This window comes from Dryobates pubescens, chromosome 29, assembly GCF_014839835.1.
Source record: "Dryobates pubescens isolate bDryPub1 chromosome 29, bDryPub1.pri, whole genome shotgun sequence".
Lineage (NCBI taxonomy): Eukaryota > Metazoa > Chordata > Aves > Piciformes > Picidae > Dryobates > Dryobates pubescens.
Window position 1 is genome coordinate 2,248,710 of NC_071640.1, and position 19,174 is coordinate 2,267,883.

Here is a 19,174-nt window from a genome sequence, read left to right on the forward strand (position 1 = left end):
TACCCTGTACCTGGCTCTGCCTCTTTCACGGTCCTTAAGCACACCAGACCCACCTGGGAAGCTTCAGGCTCTTGTGGCCCCCTTGCCACAGTCCTGCTCTGCTTCTCCCATCCCACCCTTCACTGCAAAGCTTCACTCAGCAGCTTGAGCCTGGAGGCAGAACTGCTTTATTCTTGCAGCTGGGTGCTGGACTGTGGCCACAACGGTCACAGCTGCCAGCCCTGGCCAAGCCCTCAGGCTCCTGGGCTGCTTTGGTGGCTGCTGAGCAAGGGATGCTCGTGGTCTGTCTCTGGCCTGCAGCCACACTTCTGTATTTACCAGGACATCTTTATCTCCAGCCTGGCACTGGCTCCCTGCTCCCACACCTCCCCTGCACACATTCCCCACAGAGCAAGAGGGAGTGCTGGGTGGAGAAGGTACAGCTCCAGCTGGCAATATCCAAAGTGAGAAGATCATTGCCACCTCTGCCCCTGCCTCTGCAGAGAGCTCCAGTGGGCAGCCCCAGTGGGCAGCTCCAGCTGCACCAGTGTCCCCTGGCTGCCCTGGAGCGTGTGGCCTGCCCTGGTGGTGGCTTTCTACCTCATGAAGGACCTGCGGCCAGTCCTGAAGAAGGACTCAATCTGCTCCAGGGAGCTGCCTTTGGTTTCTGGCACACAGCAGCCTGTGAAGAGGATGTTCCCAGCACAGATGAGAGCAAAGAAGAGGAAGGGCACTTCCAAGCCAAAGCTGTCCTGCAAAGTGGCACAGAAAGCAGCCATGAGAGGAGGTCTGAGGAGGAGCTGCTGGGCGCTGTGCCGGGGCTGTACCCACCACGACTCGGAGGAAGAACTGGGTGAGGGTGAAGGCTGTCAGCCAGCTCACCACAACACACAGGCCTGAGGCCACCCCACGAGCTTTCAGAGGGAGGATCTCGGACATCAGCAGCCAGGTGATGGGGCCCCAGCCCATGGCATAACCTGCAGGAGGAGGAGGGCTATGGTGAGGCTTTGAAGCCCTCAGAGGAGTGAGGAGCCCCTGTGCAATGCTGTCCTGCTCCCCCACCAGCCACCATTCCCTCCTGTTCATGCTCTCAGGTCCTCAAAGTGACTCAGTCTTCAGAGTGCCAAGTCCTCAGGCAGTCCCCAGAGTGACCTCAGCTGCCACCTTTCCTGCTCTTCCAGGGACAGCTGCCTGCCCTCCACCCCCAGGCCTGGACTCCCTGCTCCATACCACCCTCCTGCAACTGAGAAACATGGCCCCCCCCCAGCCCTGTGCTGAGGGTGCTGGGCTCCCTCTCTGCACCTACCCATTATGAAGAGCATGGTGGCCAGGAGGGGGATGAGGGTGATGTAGTTTGTTGGCTCAGCAGGCAGCCTGGCAGAGCTGCCCAGGGTCTCGTTGGCCACGGTGCCGTTCAGAGCAGCTGGCTCGAAGTGGACATAGAGCCCCATGGTCAGGTTGGAGATCAGCATGACCCCAGCTGTGGAGAGATGCAGCAGCCCAGGGGGGCTGATGGGTGAGTGGTCCCCTTGGGGGACCCATCCCCTGGGGATGGGTGAGTGGTCCCCTCTCTGGCAGGGACTGAGCCCCCCGAACATCTCTGCTCAGGAGCTGAGCCACCACCAAAGGAGAGAGAGCTCCTCTAGTCCCTGCCTGTGTGGCTGAAGTTTCCACTCCTGCCTGCTTGCAGGGCTCCTGGGAAGCCTCAGGCCAGAGCTTCCCCTCCAGGGCAGCGTGGAGGGACTCACCTGACACAAAGAGGAGGATCTTCCTCCCAGCTTTGTCCATGGAGGCAGCAGCGACAGCCACCGAGAAGAGCCTGACCAAGCCAACCAGAGCCGCATCATACTCTGCTCTCTGCAGGGACAGAAGCAGTGGGGAAGCTGAGATGGGAGAGCCAGGGACAGGGCAGGTTCCTGCAGGTGCTGCTTTGATGCTGGCTGCTGCCCTTGCCCAGTTCTCCTCCTGCAGGCAGAGGCCAGAGGAGGGCAGGGAGGCGGTGGGGCCGGCCCTGCTCCCCATCCTCCCTCAGCCTTCTGCTGCCAAGTGCCTTGAAAGAGACTTCCCCAGCTGGGGTCTTGGAGCTGCAGAGGGCTGGGAGCCTTGTGCTCCATCCCTGGAGCCAGGCCAGGCCAAGCACAGCCCAAGCCCCAGGGCTCACCAGGATGACAGAGGTCTTCTTGAATATGGGCTGCAGGTACACGAGGATGCAGGTGACACCGGAGAGCTGCTGCAGGAACCTCATGCCCACTGCTATCAGGATGGGCTTGTAGATGAAGGGGTCCTTGATCTCAGCACAGGAAACCCTCTGGCTCTGGAGGGGACAAAGCCAGACAGCCAAGGTGGTTACCACCTCGGGGGGAGGCACAGGATCCTGCAATTGTCCTGCTTGGAAGAGACCTTTCAGATCCCTGAGCCAAAGCTTCCTCTTGAGCCCACCCTGGGCATTCAGCCCTGTCCCCAAGTGCCCTGTCCACGCCACCACAGCACCCAGAAGGTGGCTCAGGGGCTGCCTGTTCTGGGGCTGCCTGCTGGAGGCTGGGTTCTGCAGGCTGCCCCTGCTGGAGCTGAGCCTCCTCACCTGCTTCCTCACACTGTCCTTGATCTGCTCGTACTCCCGGCCGTAGTCTGTGTGCCTGCCCCGCAGCCAGCACAGGGACCTCAGGGCCTCTCCCTCCTTGCCCTGGGAGAGCAGGAACCGAGGTGAGCTGGGCATGAAGCACAGCAGGATGGTCATGATGAGCACAGGCACCTCCCCTGCCACGGCCAGCCAGCGCCAGTCCAGCACCAGTCCTGCAGCAGAGCAGCACAGTCAGGAGCAGAAAGCACTCAGGGGAGGGTCCTGCCCTGGTCTGCACCTGGGCACCCCCAAACTGTGGTTGAATAAAGAGAATGGGGGCAAAAAAAGAGTAAAACTGGAGAGACTTGGCATGCTTTTGTCTCAGCAGAGAAGCATTTTCAGCTGGGCAGTTTGGGCAAGTTCCAGCCCAGCCAGGCCACAGCTGCAGCAAGAGCCCAGTGCTGGGGTCCCCAGTTCAAGAGAGACAGGGAGAGAGTCCAGAGGAGGCTACAGAGATGCTGGGGGGGGGGGAGAGGGGAGGGGGGCTGGAGCATCTCTGTGAGGAGGAAAGGCTGAGATGAAAGCTCAGCAGGAGCCAGGTCTGCTGCCAGCCACGGGGCCAGGGGGGTTGTGGATTCATCCCTCTGAGCACACACACACACACAGGGGTGGGCTGTGCGTGGGTGATCCTCTCCAGCTCCCCTTTGCCCACCCGTGGGGGTGGGGAGCTGGCTGCAAGGGGCAGGGATCCACCAGCTGGGTGAGGAAGAGGAGAGGTCTTGGGGAGATACTTGCCCAGTGCATAGAGGATGAGGGAGCCCAGCACTGCCATGAGCTGGGGACAAGCCCCCAGCATGCCTCTGACCCCAGGGTGGGAGATCTCAGAGATGTAGACCTGGAGCAGGACCACAGACACTCAGCAGAGCTGCAGCCCCCAGCCAGCCCCACCGCAGCCATCCCCACCGCAGCCTGGCCTCTGCCACCTGGCAGACGTCCACCAGGGCCAGGGGAAACCCAAACTGCCCTTTGTGGTGGGAGCCTGGCTGGCCCTGGCAGGGGGAGAGGACAGCCTTGCAGGCACCACTGCCTCACCCTGGGGGGAGGAGAGGAAGCTCTGCAGCAGCACAGAGGCTCCCAGCACCGTGAAGCCATGCCCCAGGGTTACTCAATTCTTGCCTTCCCCTCTGCGTGCAACGTGAGGTCAGTGTTTGGTAAACACAGGAGGAAATAGCTGCTGGTGGGAGCAGGGCAGGCGTGGGGAACCTGCCTTCCCTTTTCTGCACAGCTCCCTCCTCCAGCCCCCCAGCTGCAGCCCTGGAGCTCTGCCTGCTGCCTCCAGAAAGCACCGAGGTCATAGAATGCATTGGGTTGGAAGGGACCCCTCAAAGGTCAGCCTAGAATCCTGGAATGGGTTGGATGGGAAGAGACCTTCAAGCTCATCCAGTTCCAACCCCCTGCCACGGGCAGGGACACCTCCCACCAGCCCAGCTTGCTCAAGGCCTCATCCTGCCCGGCCCTGAGCACCTCCAGGGAGGGGGCAGCCACATCCTCCCTGGGCTGCCTGTCCCAGTGTCTCCCCACCCTCCCTGGAAAGAGTTCCTTCCTCATGTCCAGTTTCAGTCCCCCTTGCTCCGGTTTCGACCCTCTCCCCCCAGGACCCTTATGAAAGTCCCTGCCCAGCTCTCCTCAGGCGCTGGAGGGCTGCTGTGAGCTCTCCCCGGAGCCTCCCCTTGCCCAGCCTGACCCGCAGCCCCGTCCCACCGCGCAGCCCCGCAGCGGGCTCCCCGCGCCGCGCATTACCGGGATGGAGGCGGAGGTGACGCCGCCGGCGTAGCCGGTCAGGATGCGACCCAGCAGCAGCATGGGGAAGCCCTGGGCGCCAGCCAGCAGGGCCAGCCCCAGGGCCGAGGGCACTGCCGAGAACATGATGCTCAGCCTGCGGCCCAGGAGGTCGTTGAGCAGCATGGTGCTGAGCCCCCCCGCCGCGGCTCCCAACGTGAACACCGACTGCGGGGACACAAGCAGAGGGCTCTCGATGGGGCCGGGCTCCCCCTGCGTGCCCCCTCCCCAGCTCCGCGCCCCGCTCCTGGCGGGGAGAACACCGCAGCTCCTTACCCCAAACCAGGATGCTGTGTGCTGGTCCAGCCTGAGGGCCGGGTCGGGGTGAGCCTCCAGCGCAGGGATCACAGGGGAGGGATAAACCAGGGCGAAGCCGAAGCTGAAGTTCCCCAGGACCGCGGCAAAGACGGCCAGGTAGAGCCTCTCGTTGTGGAGGCTCCTGAGGGAGGGGTGGCGTGAGAAGGACGTCCTGGGTTCACTTATCTCCCCCGGCAGAAGCTGTGGCTCTGCCTTGCGGCTTCCTCCAGCCCTCGCCGAGGTTCCTGCGACACCCCCGGGGGGACTCGCCCAGGGAATGGCCCTGCGCAGCCCCACGCTGGGGGGGAGGCTTCTGCAAGCGGAGCAGCAGCTGCTCCTCAGTGTGGGGGGCAGAGAGGCTTTCCCCTCGGGCACCACCGAGGTTTTCCCTCCGTGCTGGGCGGGTTTCAGTGGGCTCAGCCGGGAAAAGCAGAAGCTGCAGCTGGGGGGCACCGTGGACCCAGGCAGCTTGCCCTGGAGGAGCAGGGAGTGGGTTCCTCTCATGCAACCAGGGAGTTGGTCTGGTTGGAAAACACCTTTCAGACCATCCAGTCTGAGCCTGAGCCCAGCACTGCCAGGACACCACTGACCCATGGCCCTCAGCACCACACCTCCACAGCTCTGAAGCCCCTCCAGGGCTTTGGACTCCAGCACTGCCCTGGGCAGCCTGGGCCAGGCCTTGACAACCCTTTTGGGCAAGGAGTTTTTCTCCTAATGTCCAACCTAAAGCCCTCCTGCTGCAACTTGAGACCATTTCCTTGTGCCTTGGGACCAACCCCCACCTCCCTCCATCCTGCCTTCAGGGAGCCAGAGCAGGCAGGTCAAGGTCCCCATGCCCACCAGCAGGACCCTAATGCCTCTGTGAGAGCTGAATGCCCCAAAGCAGTCCCACCTGCAGCTCTCCCAGGGGGACTCCCCCCACCCTGGGCAGGATGAAACCCCACCTGAAGGCAACTCAGCAACGACAGCAGCACGAAGAGCTCTCCCTGGCACTTGGGGATGTGGTTTGATGGCCATGGTGGTGTTGGGCTGATGATCTTAGAGCCCTTTTCCAACCAAACCAGCTCCCTGGCTGCACCAATGCCTCCCAGGACAGGGAGAGCCAACCCCAGCCCTCACCTCAGGTACTCCTTGTCGAGCCTCTTGCTGGTGCTGCCTGGGAAGGTCTGGTAGGAGGAGCTGCCCGTCCTGACCAGGGGCTCCCTGGCACTGGGCTCCATGGCGGTGCCAGGGCTGCTGCCCCTCACGCTCTGGGTGCTGCTGCTGGCTGCTCAGGGCTGCTGTGGGGCCAGGGAGGAAGGAGGCAGCAGAAAGTGAAAGGGGAGAGGCTGCTGGTGTTGCCTAATCACAGAAATCTGCCCCTCGTGGGCTCACAGCCAGCCTCTGGGCAGGGCAGTGGGAGGGGGCAGAAAGGCAGCAGGCACTGGGAGATGAGGGTGCCCTGCAGCCCTCACCCAGCCCTGCCCCACACACACCACCACACCAATCCCAGGGGACCAGGTTGGAAGGGAGGGACCCCGAGGGTCATCTGGTCCAAGCTTCCCAGGTGATGGTGGAGTTGAAAGGAGCTGGCCCAGCCCCCTGCCAAGCTGAGCCTTCAGTCTGCCCCCTGCTTCCCCTGGGAGGTGATTCCAGCATCCAGCTCTTCCCATGGGGAACAATTCCCCTGGGAGGTGATTCCAGCATCCAGCTCTTCCCATGGGGAACAATTCCCCTGGGAGGTGATTCCAGCATCCAGCTCTTCCCATGGGGAACAATTCCCCTGGGAGGTGACTCCAGCATCCAGCTCTTCCCATGGGGAACAATTCCCCTGGGAGGTGACTCCAGCATCCAGCTCTTCCCATGGGGAACAATTCCCCTGGGAGGTGATTCCAGCATCCAGCTCTTCCCATGGGGAGCAATTCCCCTGGGAGGTGACTCCAGCATCCAGCTCTTCCCATGGGGAGCAATTTTCCTCTGGAGTCCAATGGGAGCCTGCCCAGCAGTGACTTGTCCCCATCCCCCCTTGCCTTCTCCAGGGGACTCCTGGCAAAAAGGGAGTCTGCCTCCTCCTGTGGCCAGCCTTCAACGTGCTACCAAACCCACCCCTGCAGTGGCACTTAGCAGGGCAGAGCCCTTCCCTTCCCACCACCAGAAATGTCCTTTTGCCAGGGCTCCATCCCTCCTGGAGAGGAACTCCAAAGCTGCTGCTGCCTCTCAGGAGGCTGAATTGCATCCATGAGAGCCTCCACAGCCACCCTGGGGAAGATGAAGAAGAAGGAACAAGAGGTAGGTGAGCGTGGAGGGGGCAGAGGGAGCAGCTGAGGGGGATGAAGAGCACTGAGGAGGAAGGCAAAGGCGAGGGCAGGTTCCCTGCCCCATGGGGTGCAGTTCTGAGGGGCCCTGGGCTGCCTTTGCCTCCTCAGCCTGATGCCCCCAACCCTTCAGAGCTCAGCAGCACCGTGCTGGGGCATCTGCAGGACTTGGGGGGCTGCAAGGCTGGAGAGAAACAGATGTGGGGCCACATCTGCTGGCTTTGAGCTTGGGTTTGATTGGCAGGGGAAGATTTTCCCTGCAGTGCTTCCCTCATTTCCATCATTCATCTTGGGCCCTGCTGCTCTGGGGACCACCAGGATGGTTTCTGCACCACCCCCCTGCCCCCCCAGCCTGTGTGGGAGCTTCAGTGACACTTTGGTGGCAGCCAGGACTTGCCACACTCTTTGTTCTGTGCACTCTGGTTCCTCTTCCCCAGCCACCAAGTGCTGCATTTAGCATCTGATGGGCGCTGGGGATTCACAGCTGACTCAGGGCTGTGATGCCCCCAAGTCATGCAGCAGGAGGGCAGGGTGGCAGGGCCAGCTCATCCAGCAGCTTCCCAGGGCCCTGCTGGCCCAAGCAGGGAAGTCTCAACATCCTCCAGCCAGCCTGCATCCTGGGTACCTTCTCCACCAGCAAGCACCGTTGGTCCCCTGGGCTAGCAGTGCCTCTTTGGTCCCACAGTGGCCATGCCCTGGGCTCTGGGCATGGTTCAGTGGTGACCTAGCAGCTGGGTTGAGGGTTGGGCTTGAAAAGGGTCTGAAAAAGCCTTTTCCAACCAAACCAATCCTCTGATGCCTTCCCCAGCCCACAGCTCTGTGGCCAGTAAGAGCCTGGAGGGTGAAGCAGGGAGGAACAAAGCCTCCACTCTGGGCAGGCAGCAGACCAACCCCTGGCACGTTCCCAGGCCCAGGCAGGAGGAGGTTGGTGGCTGCAGGGTGCCAGGGGGCATCGTGGAGTGAAGGTGGGGGCTGGCACCAGGCTGGGTGCACCTCTGTGACAGGGCACCTGGGGACTCCAAGCTCCAGCTGCTCCCCCCTGCAGCCTCCCAAGGCCTCAGGGCTTTGTCAAACGCTGCCTTGCAGCCCCAGCTCTGGGTGGACCTCTGTGCCTGGAGCCCAGGTTGGCATTTCCAGCCAGGCAGAGAGACATCGGAGCTGTGCTGAGCTGCAGCCCTCACCCCACTCCCCCCTGAGAGGAAGACAGTCAGCACCTCTTCAGGCTGCCCCCTGCCGAGCTGGTTGGACTCAGGACTTGCTGAAATGTCTCTCAGGGGATGGAGGAGAGCAGAGTGGAAGAACAGAGCCTGGCAGGGCAGCAGCAGCATGGAAAAGAGATTTTTCTGGGGGGGGGGGATGGGGTGGTGCCTTGCAGGGCTGATGATGGATGTGCCTGGGAGGGATGGGAATGGCTCTGGAAGTATCCAAACACAGAGTGAGAGAATGACTCTGCCTAACAGACTGAGAAATGGATGTGGAGCAGGATCTGGCGTGGGGGTGCTGAGTGATGGAGAGCTGCTGGGCTGGGGAGCAGAGGCTGCTGCTGCTTCAGTGCTCTGGGAGGGGGAGAAAAAATAATGGTGTGGCAGGTTGTGAAAAGCTCACTCTCAGTGTGCTGGGAAAGGCTGTTCCTGGCCTCCAAGAGAGGCTAGAGGACAGCCCTGGCCTGTGCAGCCCTCTGCTGCAGGGATCTGAGTGGCCAGCAGGTCGAGGGAGCTGATTCTGCCCCTCTGGTGAGACCTCACCTGCAGGGCTGTGTCCAGCTCTGGAGCCCCCAAGAGCTACAAGAAGGACTTGGAGCTGTTGGAGAGGGGCCAGAGGGGGCCACAAAGATGCTCAGAGGGCTGCAGAACCTCCCCTGTGGGGGACAGGCTGGGTTGGGGCTGTTCTCCCAGGCAAGCAGCACCAGAACAAGAGGACACAGTCTCCAGCTGTGCCAGGGGAGGTTTAGGCTGGAGGTGAGGAGAAAGTTCTTCCCTGAGAGAGTTGTTCATGATTGGGATGTGCTGCCCAGGGAGGTGGTGGAGTCCCCATCCCTGGAGGTGTTCAGGAGGGGATTGGATGTGGCACTTGGTGCCATGGTTTGGTTGTCAGGAGGTGCTGGGGGACAGCTTGGACTTGCTGATCTCTGAGCTCTTTTCCAACCTTACTGATTCTGTGCTTCCATGATTCTGTGACTCTGATCCTATGATTCCATGATTCCATCATTCAGTGCTTCCATGCCTCCATGCTTTCCCTTTGATGGCCAGGCCTGGATTTCTTTACCCTCAGGGGGCCAAATCTCCCCCTGAATTCCTGAGAGCTGCTGCCTGCTCCTGCCTTGGCTCCCTCTGTGCCTTTGTCCTGGTTAACATGATACCAGGGGTTCATTTTTCTTCCTTCCTTCCTTGCAAAGGGCAACCCAAAGCAGCTCATTTCCTCCACTTCATGTGAGCCAATTATGCCTCCCAGGCTGTTAACTTCATCACCCACTTCTTCCAGCAAAGGCCTTGCTCAAAGAAACCCCAAAGCAGTGCAGCAGAGCTGGAACTGTGCTGCTGCTGCTGCTGCTGCAGCTGCTGCTCTGGGACCTGCAACCAGCAAAGCCTCAGCTCCAGCCCTGGTGTCTGAGCCTCCTTTTTTTCCAGCTGGGGAAAAAAACCCACCCCCAAACCACCCCCAAACCAAACCCAACCCCAACCCCCCCTGAAATATCCTGCCACTTGTTGTACATCTGCTGATGGATACCAACTGGAAAGGAGATCAGGGCTCTGACTCCCACACTGGGCTGTCTGCCCCTCTAATGAGGACCAGATGGGAGAGCTTGAGAGCAGCACTCTGCCTCCAGCACCCCCAGAATGCCCAAATCAGGAGGCCTGGGGTGGCTGGGGGGGACTGGGGGTGGGGGGCAGTGGGGATGAACTGCACCAGCAGCCAGGGCTTGGATGGGTGCTCTGTGGGGTCCACAATGGGATACTGGTAGCCTCAGTGAGATACTGGGGGTCTGCAGTGGGCTACTGGGGGTCTGCAGTGAGATACTGAGGGTCTGTTTTGGGCTACTGGGGGTCTGCAGTGAGATACTGGGGGTCTGCAGTGGGCTACTGGGGGTCTGCAGTGAGATACTGAGGGTCTGTTTTGGGCTACTGGGGGTCTGCAGTGAGATACTGAGGGTCTGTTTTGGGCTACTGGGGGTCTGCAGTGGGAGGCTGAGGGCTGCAGTGGGGTGTTGAGAGGTCCACAGTAGGATACTGGCACAGTAGGATGCTGAGGTCTGCACTGAGGTGCTGGGGGAGTCTGAAGCAGGGTGCTGGGGTTTGTGTCAGAGTGCTGAGTTGTCTGTGTGGGATGCTGGGGTTTGCAGTGGGGTGCTGGGGGGTCCGAAGTGGGGTGCTGGGGGCTAAAATGGGATAGTGGGGACTAAAGCTTGTGGGGAGTCTGCAGTGGGGTGCTGGGGTCTGCAGGGAGCTGCTGTGTAACCCTTGGTTTAACCTCTTGCAGCCTTGGGTATGGCTTGGCTCTGGGACACATCCTCCTGGGATGTCCCTGCTGACTGCAGAGGGCTTGGACTAGAGGAGCTTGAAAGGTTCCTTCCAACCATGCCATGGTTCTATGATCCCAGCCCTGGAGCTAGGAGCAAAGGTAGAGGGGAAAGGCAGCTTCTTAGGTTGGACTTGATGATCTCAAAGGTCTCTTCCAACCTGGTCCATTCCATTCCATTCCATTCCATTCCATTCCATTCCATTCCATTCCATTCCATTCCATTCCATTCCATTCCATTCCATTCCATTCCATTCTTCCCTTTGGCAAAGTGTTTGCTGCTGGTGGTGGGGTGGGGAGAGGTAGTGATAGGTCTGGGGGGGATGGAGCAAAACTGGAAGTGGGGAGATTGAGATTGGATGTGAGGAAGAAGTTGTCCCCCATAAGTGTGGTGAGAGCCTGGCATAGGTTGCCCAGGGAGGTGGTGGCAGCCTCCTGCCTGGAGGTGTTTGCAGCCAGGCTGGAGGTGGCTGTGAGCAACCTGCTGTGGTGTGAGGTGTCCCTGGCCATGGCAGAGGGTTGGAGCTGGCTGAGCCTTGAGGTCCCTTCCAGCCCTGATAATTCTGTGGTTGCTCATAGATGCTTTGCCTCACTGGGGGTTTGGGGAATGGCCTCAGGGAGGAGGGTGAGGCTCTCTGAGGTCCTATGGGACTTCAATGCTGTGCAGCATCTGCTGGGAACCTGCCAATGCCTGCACCCTGGGAGGTAACCCTGGGGAAGGGGAGGCTCAGGGGAGACCTTCTTGCTCTCTCCAACTCCCTGAAGGGAGGCTGTAGCCAGGTGGGGGTTGGGCTCTTCTCCCAGGCACCCAGCACCAGAACAAGAGGACACAGTCTCAAGCTGTGCCAGGGGAGGTTTAGGCTGGAGGTGAGGAAGAAATTCGTCATAGAGAAAGAGATTGGCCATTGGGATGTGCTGCCCAGGGAGGTGGTGGAGTCCCCATCCCTGGAGGAAGAGCCTGGATGAGGCACTTGGTGCCATGGTTGAGTTGATCAGATGGTGCTGGGGGAGAGGTTGGACTGGATGATCTCAAAGGTCTTTTCCAACCTGGTGAATCCTGTTCTGTTCTGTTCTGTTCTGTTCTGTTCTGTTCTGTTCTGTTCTAGTCTCGTCTAGTCTAGTCTAGCCCAGTCTATTCTGTTCTGTTCTATCCTACCCTATCTTACCCTATCCCATCCCATCCCAACCCATCCTATTCTCTCTTTGTGTCCTCCCCCGGTCCCACTCCATCAGCTCCACATCCCTCTTGCCTCGGGGGGGTCCCAGAGCTGGGCGCAGCGCTCCGAGCGAGGTCTCGCCAGAGGCTCAGACGGCAGAGCAGCGGCAGCTGTCATCCCCGCTGGGGCCTTGGCCCCTTCCGGGGGCTCCCTGCGCCTTGAGGGGTGTCGTGCAGCCCGGGGAGAGCCTGCTGTGAGAGCCCTGAGCTGGGGGCCGGGCGGGGGCCGGGGGCCGGGCTGCGCCGGGGCCGGGGGCCGGGCTGCGGCGGGGCCGGGACTGGGCTGCGCCGGGGCCGGGGCCGGGCTGCGCCGGGCGGCTGCAAAGCCCCTGCGGTTTCGCTGACAAATTCGAAGCAGGGCCGCTCAATCCGCTCCAGCCCTGCTACTGTGGACCGAGCAGGCTGTAAAGCCTTTATGGGAGCTGCCCGAGGCGCGCTCCGGCATCTGTGGAATAACAACTCCAGGAAGTAATTGCATCCACAAGGAAAATATTTGTCTGTATAATTCACTGACCCATTTTATAAACATTGTGGTTCCACCTTGGGCTGCTTCTTCTGCTCTCTTTTTTGGCCTTGCCTTCCCCCCCCTCCTTTTCCTTCCTCCCCCTCCTCTTTTCCTTCCTTCCTCCCCCTCCTCTTTTCCTTCCTTCCTCCCCCTCCTCTTTTCCTTCCTTCCTCCTCCTCCTCTTTCTCTTCCTTCCTCCTCCTCCTCTTTCTCTTCCTTCCTCCTCCTCCTCTTTCTCTTCCTTCCTCCTCCTCCTCTTTCTCTTCCTTCCTCCTCCTCCTCTTTCTCTTCCTTCCTCCCCCTCCTCTTTTCCTTCCTTCCTCCCCCTCCTCTTTTCCTTCCTTTGCTTGTCTTTTCTTCCCTCCCCTCCTGATCCTTCCCTGTCCAAGTGCCTGAGGTTTCTGGGCTCCGGGGAGCTGTGTTTGGTGGCTCCACGTCTGGCAGGGACAGGAGGAGGCGGAGAGGAAAGCCCCAGGCGCCGTGTGCGGGGCTCCGGAGCCGGCACCACCACCGCGGGGGCAGTGCAGGCGCTGGCAGCTCCGGAGGAGCAAGGGGAACGGCTCTGGAGAAGCAGGGAGGCAGCATGGATGGCTCCTGCCGAGCTTGGCAAGCACCAAGGAATTGTTTGGGGGGCAAGGACTTCTCTTCCTTCAGCTTTACCAGAGGATGAGTCACGGCCACGGCCTGGGTGGCATCGTGCTGGGCACAGGGCTGGGGAGCCTCCAGGGCTCTTGGGCAACTTTGGGGGCATAGGGGGTTTTTGTTGGTGGCTGCACTCCAAGGCAGTATAAATGCACCCCCACAGCTCACCTCTCTCACCCCAGGAGCTCTGCTCTTACGGCACCGTGTGGGGGAGAGCAGGAAGAAGTCACTGCTCTCCAGACGACCTTGTGCAGGGGGGTGGCCAAGGCTGAGCAGGGCAGCCTGAGCCTGGCTGGCTGGGGACTGGCATCAGACATGGGTGTTGAAATGGGAGGTGGCTTGAAACCCCAAGGTGTGTTCTAACAGGCTGGAGCATCTCTGAGCAGCAAAGGCTGAGAGCCCTGGGGCTGACAGCCTGGAGAGGAGCAGCCCCAGAGGGGAGCTGAGCAATGCTCAGCAAGAGACAAAGGCTGGGGGAGCAAGAGGCTGGGACCAGACTCTTCTCAGTGGTGCCCAAGGGGCACTGGGCACAAACTGGAACCTAGGAGGTTCCATCTGAACAGGAGGAGAAACTGTTTTGTTGTGAGGGTGCTGGAGGGCTGGGGGAGGCTGCCCAGAGAGGTTGTGGAGTCTCCTTCTCTGCTGAGCTTCCAAATCCACCTGGCCATTGTGGGCAAGCTGCTGTGGGTGCCCTGCTGTGGCAGGGGAGTTGGACTGGGTGATGCCCAGAGGTCCTTCCCACCCCCCAGCATGCTGGGAGCCTGTGGAAGCTAAAGCTGTAAGACACTATCACAACTGCACTTCATTTTGGGGGGATGGGGGTGGTGGAGCTGCCCCTCTTGGGGCAGGGTGGCACTGGTGGCACAGCAGCTCCCTAGCTCTGCTTTTCCTGCCACAGATTTGTTGACCTCTTTCTCCTGTTGGGCAGAACAGAAACCTGAGCCAGTCTGAACAGTGGGAGCCTGGTGGGTGCTGTGCCATGGGACTGGTGGGCATCAATCTGAGGTTGCATCAGGATGGAAGGGACCCTCAAAGGGCATCTTGCCCAACCCCCCTGCACTCAGCAGGGCCATCTGGGCAGCCTGCTCTGGTTGAGGATGCTGACTGCAGAGGGGGTTGGTCTGGATGACCTTCAGAGGTCCCTTCCAACCCAGACCATTCTGTGATTCAATGAGCCCCAACTGGGATCCAGGGCCACATCTTGAATGTCCCCAGGGATGGGGCCTCCAGCACCTCTCTGATCTTGTCTCCAGCTCCCAAGAGAAGCACCCAACCCCTCCCAGTGCCTGTGCAGCTGGGATGGCCTCCTCCCATCCCTCCCCAGCCAGCCCCCTCCAAGCTCCCACCCTGCTGCCTCATGCCCAAAGCAGGGCTCCAAGCCAGGCAGCACTGAAAACCAGAGGACAAACCTCAAGCTGGAGGTGCCAGGCAGAGCTTTTCCTGTTGATTCCATCCCCCAGCCCTTCCCCTTCTAACCTCCCCTGCCCACAAAGCAGCCATGCCAGGGGCAGCCAAAGCCTTGGGGTCAGAGCCCTCTCCAGGAGGGAGGGAGAAGGGGAAAAAAAAACCAACACCCAAACAAAGACAACAAAAGCAGAGCCTGGGGAGTGAATCTTCTCAGGCTGCAAAGGAACACTCTGTCTCTTCCTAAGGGCTGAGGCTTTCTGCCTTTTCACAGCTAACCTTGGCTCAGCCAACATCCACAACCTGCAGCCCTGGCCAAGCTATGCTGGGCCCTCGAGCACCACAGCAGCTCTTCCCCTTGCTCGGATCTGACCACTGGGTTACTGTGCTTTGGTGCTGAGCTGGATGCCTGGATGCTTCCTTCAGGAAAGTGCAATCAGGAGCTCTCCTTCCCCTCCTTCCCCTCCTTCCCCTCCTTCCCTCCCCCTCCTTCCCCTCCTTCCCTCCCCCTCCTGGCTTGATGGCTGCCCCCAGAGTGGCTGTCCATGGGTCCATGTCCCAGTGGAGGCCAGGGACAAGCAGAGTCCCTCAGGGGTCAGTCCTGGGGCCAGGCTTGTTCAACATCTTTGTGGGTGCCATGGACAGTGGCACTGAGTGCAGCCTCAGCAGGGTTGCTGATGGCACCAAGCTGTGTGGTGCAGCAGACAGGCTGGAGGGAAGGGATCCATCCAGAGGGACCTGGACAGGCTGGAGAGGTGGGCACAAGCCAGCCTCAGGAGGTGCAACAAGACCAAGGGCAGGGTCCTGCAGCTGGGTGGAGGCAACCCCAGGCACAAATCCAGGCTGGGCAGGGACTGGCTGGAAAGCAGCCCTGAGGAGAGAGACTTGGGGGTGCTGGGGGAGGAGAAGCTCAGCAGGAGCTCTCAGTGTGCACTTGCAGCCCGGAAAGCCAAGCAGAGCCTGGGCTGCAGCAAGAGAAGTGTGGCCAGCAGGGCCAGGGAGGGGATTCTCCCCCTCTGCTCAGCTCTGGGGAGACCCCACCTGGAGTACTGCCTCCAGTTCTGGAGCCCCTATGACAAGAGGGATCTGGAGGTGCTGGAAGGTGTCCAGAGAACGGCCAGGAGGATGAGCAGAGGGCTGGAGCACCTCTCCTGTGAGGACAGACTGAAGGAGCTGGGGCTGTTCAGTCTGGAGAAGAGAAGGCTCCAAGGTGACCTCACTTTGGCCTTCCAGGATCTGAAGGGGGCTACAAGAAGGCTGGGGAGGGACTGCTCAGGCTCTCAGGTAGTGATAGGACTAGGGGGAATGGAATGAAGCTGGAGGTGGGGAGATTCAGGCTGGAGGTGAGGAGGAAGTTCTTCCCCATCAGAGTGGTGAAGCCCTGGAATGGGTTGTCCAGGGAGGTGGTTGAGGCCCCATCCCTGGAGGTGTTTAAGCCCAGGCTGGATGAGGCTCTGGCCAGCCTGATCTGGTGTGGGGTGTCCCTGCCCATGGCAGGGGGGTTGGAACTGGCTGATCCTTGTGGCCCCTTCCATCCCTGACTGATTCTGTGACTGATACTACAGAACACCTGCGGGGCTGGGGACTGCACCAGCTCCCTGGGCAGCCTGTTCCACGTGTGGCTGTGTGTGAGTGTGTGCCTGGGGTTTGTGCTCCCCTTCCCTGAGTGTGTGTGTGAGTGTGTCTGAGTGTGTGAGTGTGTGTGTGTGTGTGAGTGTGTGTGTTTGTGTGTGCCTGGGGTTCGTGCTCCCCTTCCCTGAGTGTGTGTGTGTGTGAGTGTGTGAGAGAGTGTGTGAGTGTGAGTGTTTGTGTGTGCCTGGGGTTTGTGCTCCCCTTCCCTGAGTGTGTGTGTGTGAGAGTGTGTGTGAGTGTGTGTGTGAGTGTGAGTGTGTGTGTGTGTGTGTGTGTGTGCCTGGGGTTCGTGCTCCCCTTCCCTGAGTGTGAGTGTGTGTGTGAGTGTGTGTGAGTGTGTGTGTGTGTGAGTGCCTGGGGTTTGTGCTCCCCTTCCCTGAGTGTGTGTGTGAGTGTGTCTGAGTGTGAGTGTGTGTGTGTGTGTGTGTGTGTCTGAGTGTGTCTGAGTGTGTGAGTGTGAGTGTGTGTGTGTGCCTGGGGTTTGTGCTTCTCTTCCCTGAGTGTGTGTGTGTGTGTCTGAGTGTGAGTGTGTGTGTGTGTGTGAGTGTGTCTGAGTGTGTGTGTGTGAGAGTGTGTGAGTGTGAGTGTTTGTGAGTGGCTGGGGTTCGTGCTCCCCTTGCCTGAGTGTGTGTGTGAGTGTGAGTGTGTGTGTGAGTGTGAGTGTGTGTGAGTGCCTGGGGTTCGTGCTCCCGTTCCCTGACTGTGTGTGTGAGTGTGTGTGTGAGTGTGAGTGTGTGTGTGAGTGTGAGTGTGTGTGAGTGGCTGGGGTTCGTGCTCCCCTTGCCTGAGTGTGTGTGTGTGAGTGTGAGTGTGAGTGAGTGTGAGTGGCTGGGGTTCGTGCTCCCCTTGCCTGAGTGTGTGTGTGTGAGTGTGAGTGTGAGTGAGTGTGAGTGGCTGGGGTTCGTGCTCCCCTTGCCTGAGTGTGTGTGTGTGTGTGTGAGTGTGAGTGTGTGTGAGTGGCTGGGGTTCGTGCTCCCCTTGCCTGAGTGTGTGTGTGAGTGTGTGTGTGAGTGTGTGTGTGTGTGTGAGTGTGTGTGTGAGTGTGAGTGTGAGTGTGTGAGTGGCTGGGGTTCGTGCTCCCCTTGCCTGAGCATGTGGTTGGAATTAGCGGCTGCAGGGGGAGCGGGCAGCTGGGTTTCTCCGGAGCGTTTCAGTGCTTAATCTCTGAAGAATGCAGAATGTCTGGCTGGCCAGCCCAGCCAAGACCGGCCCCGCAGCACGGGGAGGCCAACACAAACCTTCATGTTTTGTGTCACCGAGATTTCATGAGATGGTTTTTATGGAATTGCAGGAGGCCAACTACCGGCAGGAAAGTGCCCTGGCGGCCGCGGCCCGCCCGCAGCGCCTCCTTCCAGCACAGCCTGGCCTCCTGCGGGCCGTGGGCACCCTGCTGTGGGCCGTGGGCATCCAGCTCCAGACCGTGGGCATCCAGCTGCGGGCCGTGGGCACCCAGCTGCGGGCCGTGGGCACCCAGCTCCAGACCGTGGGCATCCAGCTGCGGGCCGTGGGCACCCAGCTGCGGGCCGTGGGCACCCAGCCGCGGGCCGTGGGCACCCAGCTGCGGGCCGTGGGCACCCAGCTGCGGGCCGTGGGCACCCAGCTTGGGGCCGTGGGCACCCAGCTCGGGGCCGTGGGCATCCAGCTCCAGACCGTGGGCATCCAGCTGCGGGCCGTGGGCACCCAGCTCCAGACCGTGGGCACCCAGCTGCGGGCCGTGGGCACCCAGCTCCAGACCGTGGGCATCCAGCTGCGGGCCGTGGGCACCCAGCTCCAGACTGTGGGCATCCAGCTCCGGGCCATGGGCATCCAGCTGCGGGCCGTGGGCACCCAGCTGCGGGCCGTGGGCACCCAGCTCTGGGCCGTGGGCACCCAGCTGCAGGCCATGGGCACCCAGCTCCAGGTCATGGGCACCCAGCTCCGGGCCGTGGGCACCCAGCTCTGGGCCGTGGGCACCCAGCTCCGGGCCGTGGGCACCCAGCTCCGGGTCATGGGCACCCAGCTCCGGGCCATGGGCACCCAGCTTGGGGCCGTGGGCACCCAGCTCTGGGCCGTGGGCACCCAGCTCCAGGTCATGGGCACCCAGCTCTGGGCCGTGGGCACCCAGCTCCGGGTCGTGGGCACCCAGCTCCGGGCCGTGGGCACCCAGCTCCAGACCGTGGGCACCCAGCTCCAGATTCTTGGCATCCAGCTCCAGGCTGTGGGCATCCAGCTCCAGATTCTAGGGATCCAGCTTTGGACTGTGGGGATCCAGCTTGGGACTGTTGGGATCCAGCTCCAGACCATGGGGATCCAGCTTTGGACCATGGGGATCCAGCTCCAGACTGTGGGGATCCAGCTTGGGACCGTGGGGATCCCACTCCAGACCGTGGGGATCCAGCTTCAGACCGTGGGGATCCAGCTTTGGACCATGGGGATCCAGCTCCAGACCGTGGGGATCCAGCTCGGGACCATGGGGATCCCACTCCAGACCGTGGGGATCCAGCTTCAGACTGTGGGGATCCAGCTTTGGACCATGGGGATCCAGCTCCAGACCGTGGGGATCCAGCTTTGGACCATGGGGATCCAGCTCCAGACTGTGGGGATCCAGCTTGGGACCGTGAGGATCCAGCTTTGGACCATGGGGATCCAGCTCCAGACTGTGGGGATCCAGCTTTGGATTGTGGGGATCTTGCCCCAGGCCACAGGCATCCAGCTCCAGATTCTTGGGATCCAGCTCCAGATTCTAGGGATCCAGCTTCAGACTGTGGGATCCAGCTTTGGACTGTGGGGATCCAGCTTTGGACTGTGGGGATCCAGCTTGGGACTGTGGGGATCCAGCTTGGGACTGTTGGGATCCCGCTCCAGGCCATGGGGATCCAGCTCCAGCCCTCTCCCAAGGCAGTTATGAGCCTTTGGCAGCAACCAAAGGCTCTTTGCCCATCTTCTCCCCACCACCCATCCCTCCCCCTGACCCTGGGCTGAGCTCAGGTCCCAGCCCAGCAGCAGGCTGCCCTGTGGCTGTGCTGGGCTGAGCTCAGGTCCCAGCCCAGCAGCAGGCTGCCCTGTGGCTGTGCTGGGCTGAGCTCAGGTCCCAGCCCAGCAGCAGGTTGCCCTGTGGCCATGCTGGGCTGAGCTCAGGTCCCAGCCCAGCAGCAGGCTGCCCTGTGGCCATGCTGGGCTGAGCTCAGGTCCCAGCCCAGCAGCAGGCTGCCCTGTGGCCGTGCTGGGCTGAGCTCAGGTCCCAGCCCAGCAGCAGGTTGCCCTGTGGCTGTGCTGGGCTGAGCTCAGGTCCCAGCCCAGCAGCAGGCTGC

General features: G+C 61.1%; 1 protein-coding gene across 1 annotated transcript; it reads right to left on the bottom strand.

The window, feature by feature from the left end:
- Window positions 1-567: 567 nt before the first annotated feature.
- SLC2A6 (solute carrier family 2 member 6) lies at window positions 568-5,966 on the bottom strand. The gene is made up of 10 exons (XM_054174405.1): window positions 5,795-5,966; window positions 4,655-4,817; window positions 4,340-4,546; window positions 3,335-3,434; window positions 2,561-2,772; window positions 2,141-2,293; window positions 1,728-1,836; window positions 1,286-1,459; window positions 811-956; window positions 568-731 (listed from the first exon to the last, which is right to left on the bottom strand). The coding sequence occupies exons 1-10, from the start codon at window positions 5,893-5,895 to the stop codon at window positions 576-578; spliced, it is 1,521 nt and encodes a 506-aa protein (XP_054030380.1). The 5' UTR covers window positions 5,896-5,966; the 3' UTR covers window positions 568-575.
- Between the last annotated feature and the right edge of the window lie 13,208 nt (window positions 5,967-19,174).

Excerpts from the sequence above, each read along its gene's own strand:
- SLC2A6 (XM_054174405.1), bottom strand. The coding sequence starts at position 5,895 with ATGGAGCCCAGTGCCAGGGAGCCCCTGGTCAGGACGGGCAGCTCCTCC. Across the intron at positions 2,294-2,560 it reads AGGACAGTGTGAGGAAGCAG|AGCCAGAGGGTTTCCTGTGC; the intron begins GTGAGGAGGCTC and ends TGTCCCCTCCAG. Across the intron at positions 1,460-1,727 it reads GATCCTCCTCTTTGTGTCAG|CTGGGGTCATGCTGATCTCC; the intron begins GTGAGTCCCTCC and ends ATCTCTCCACAG.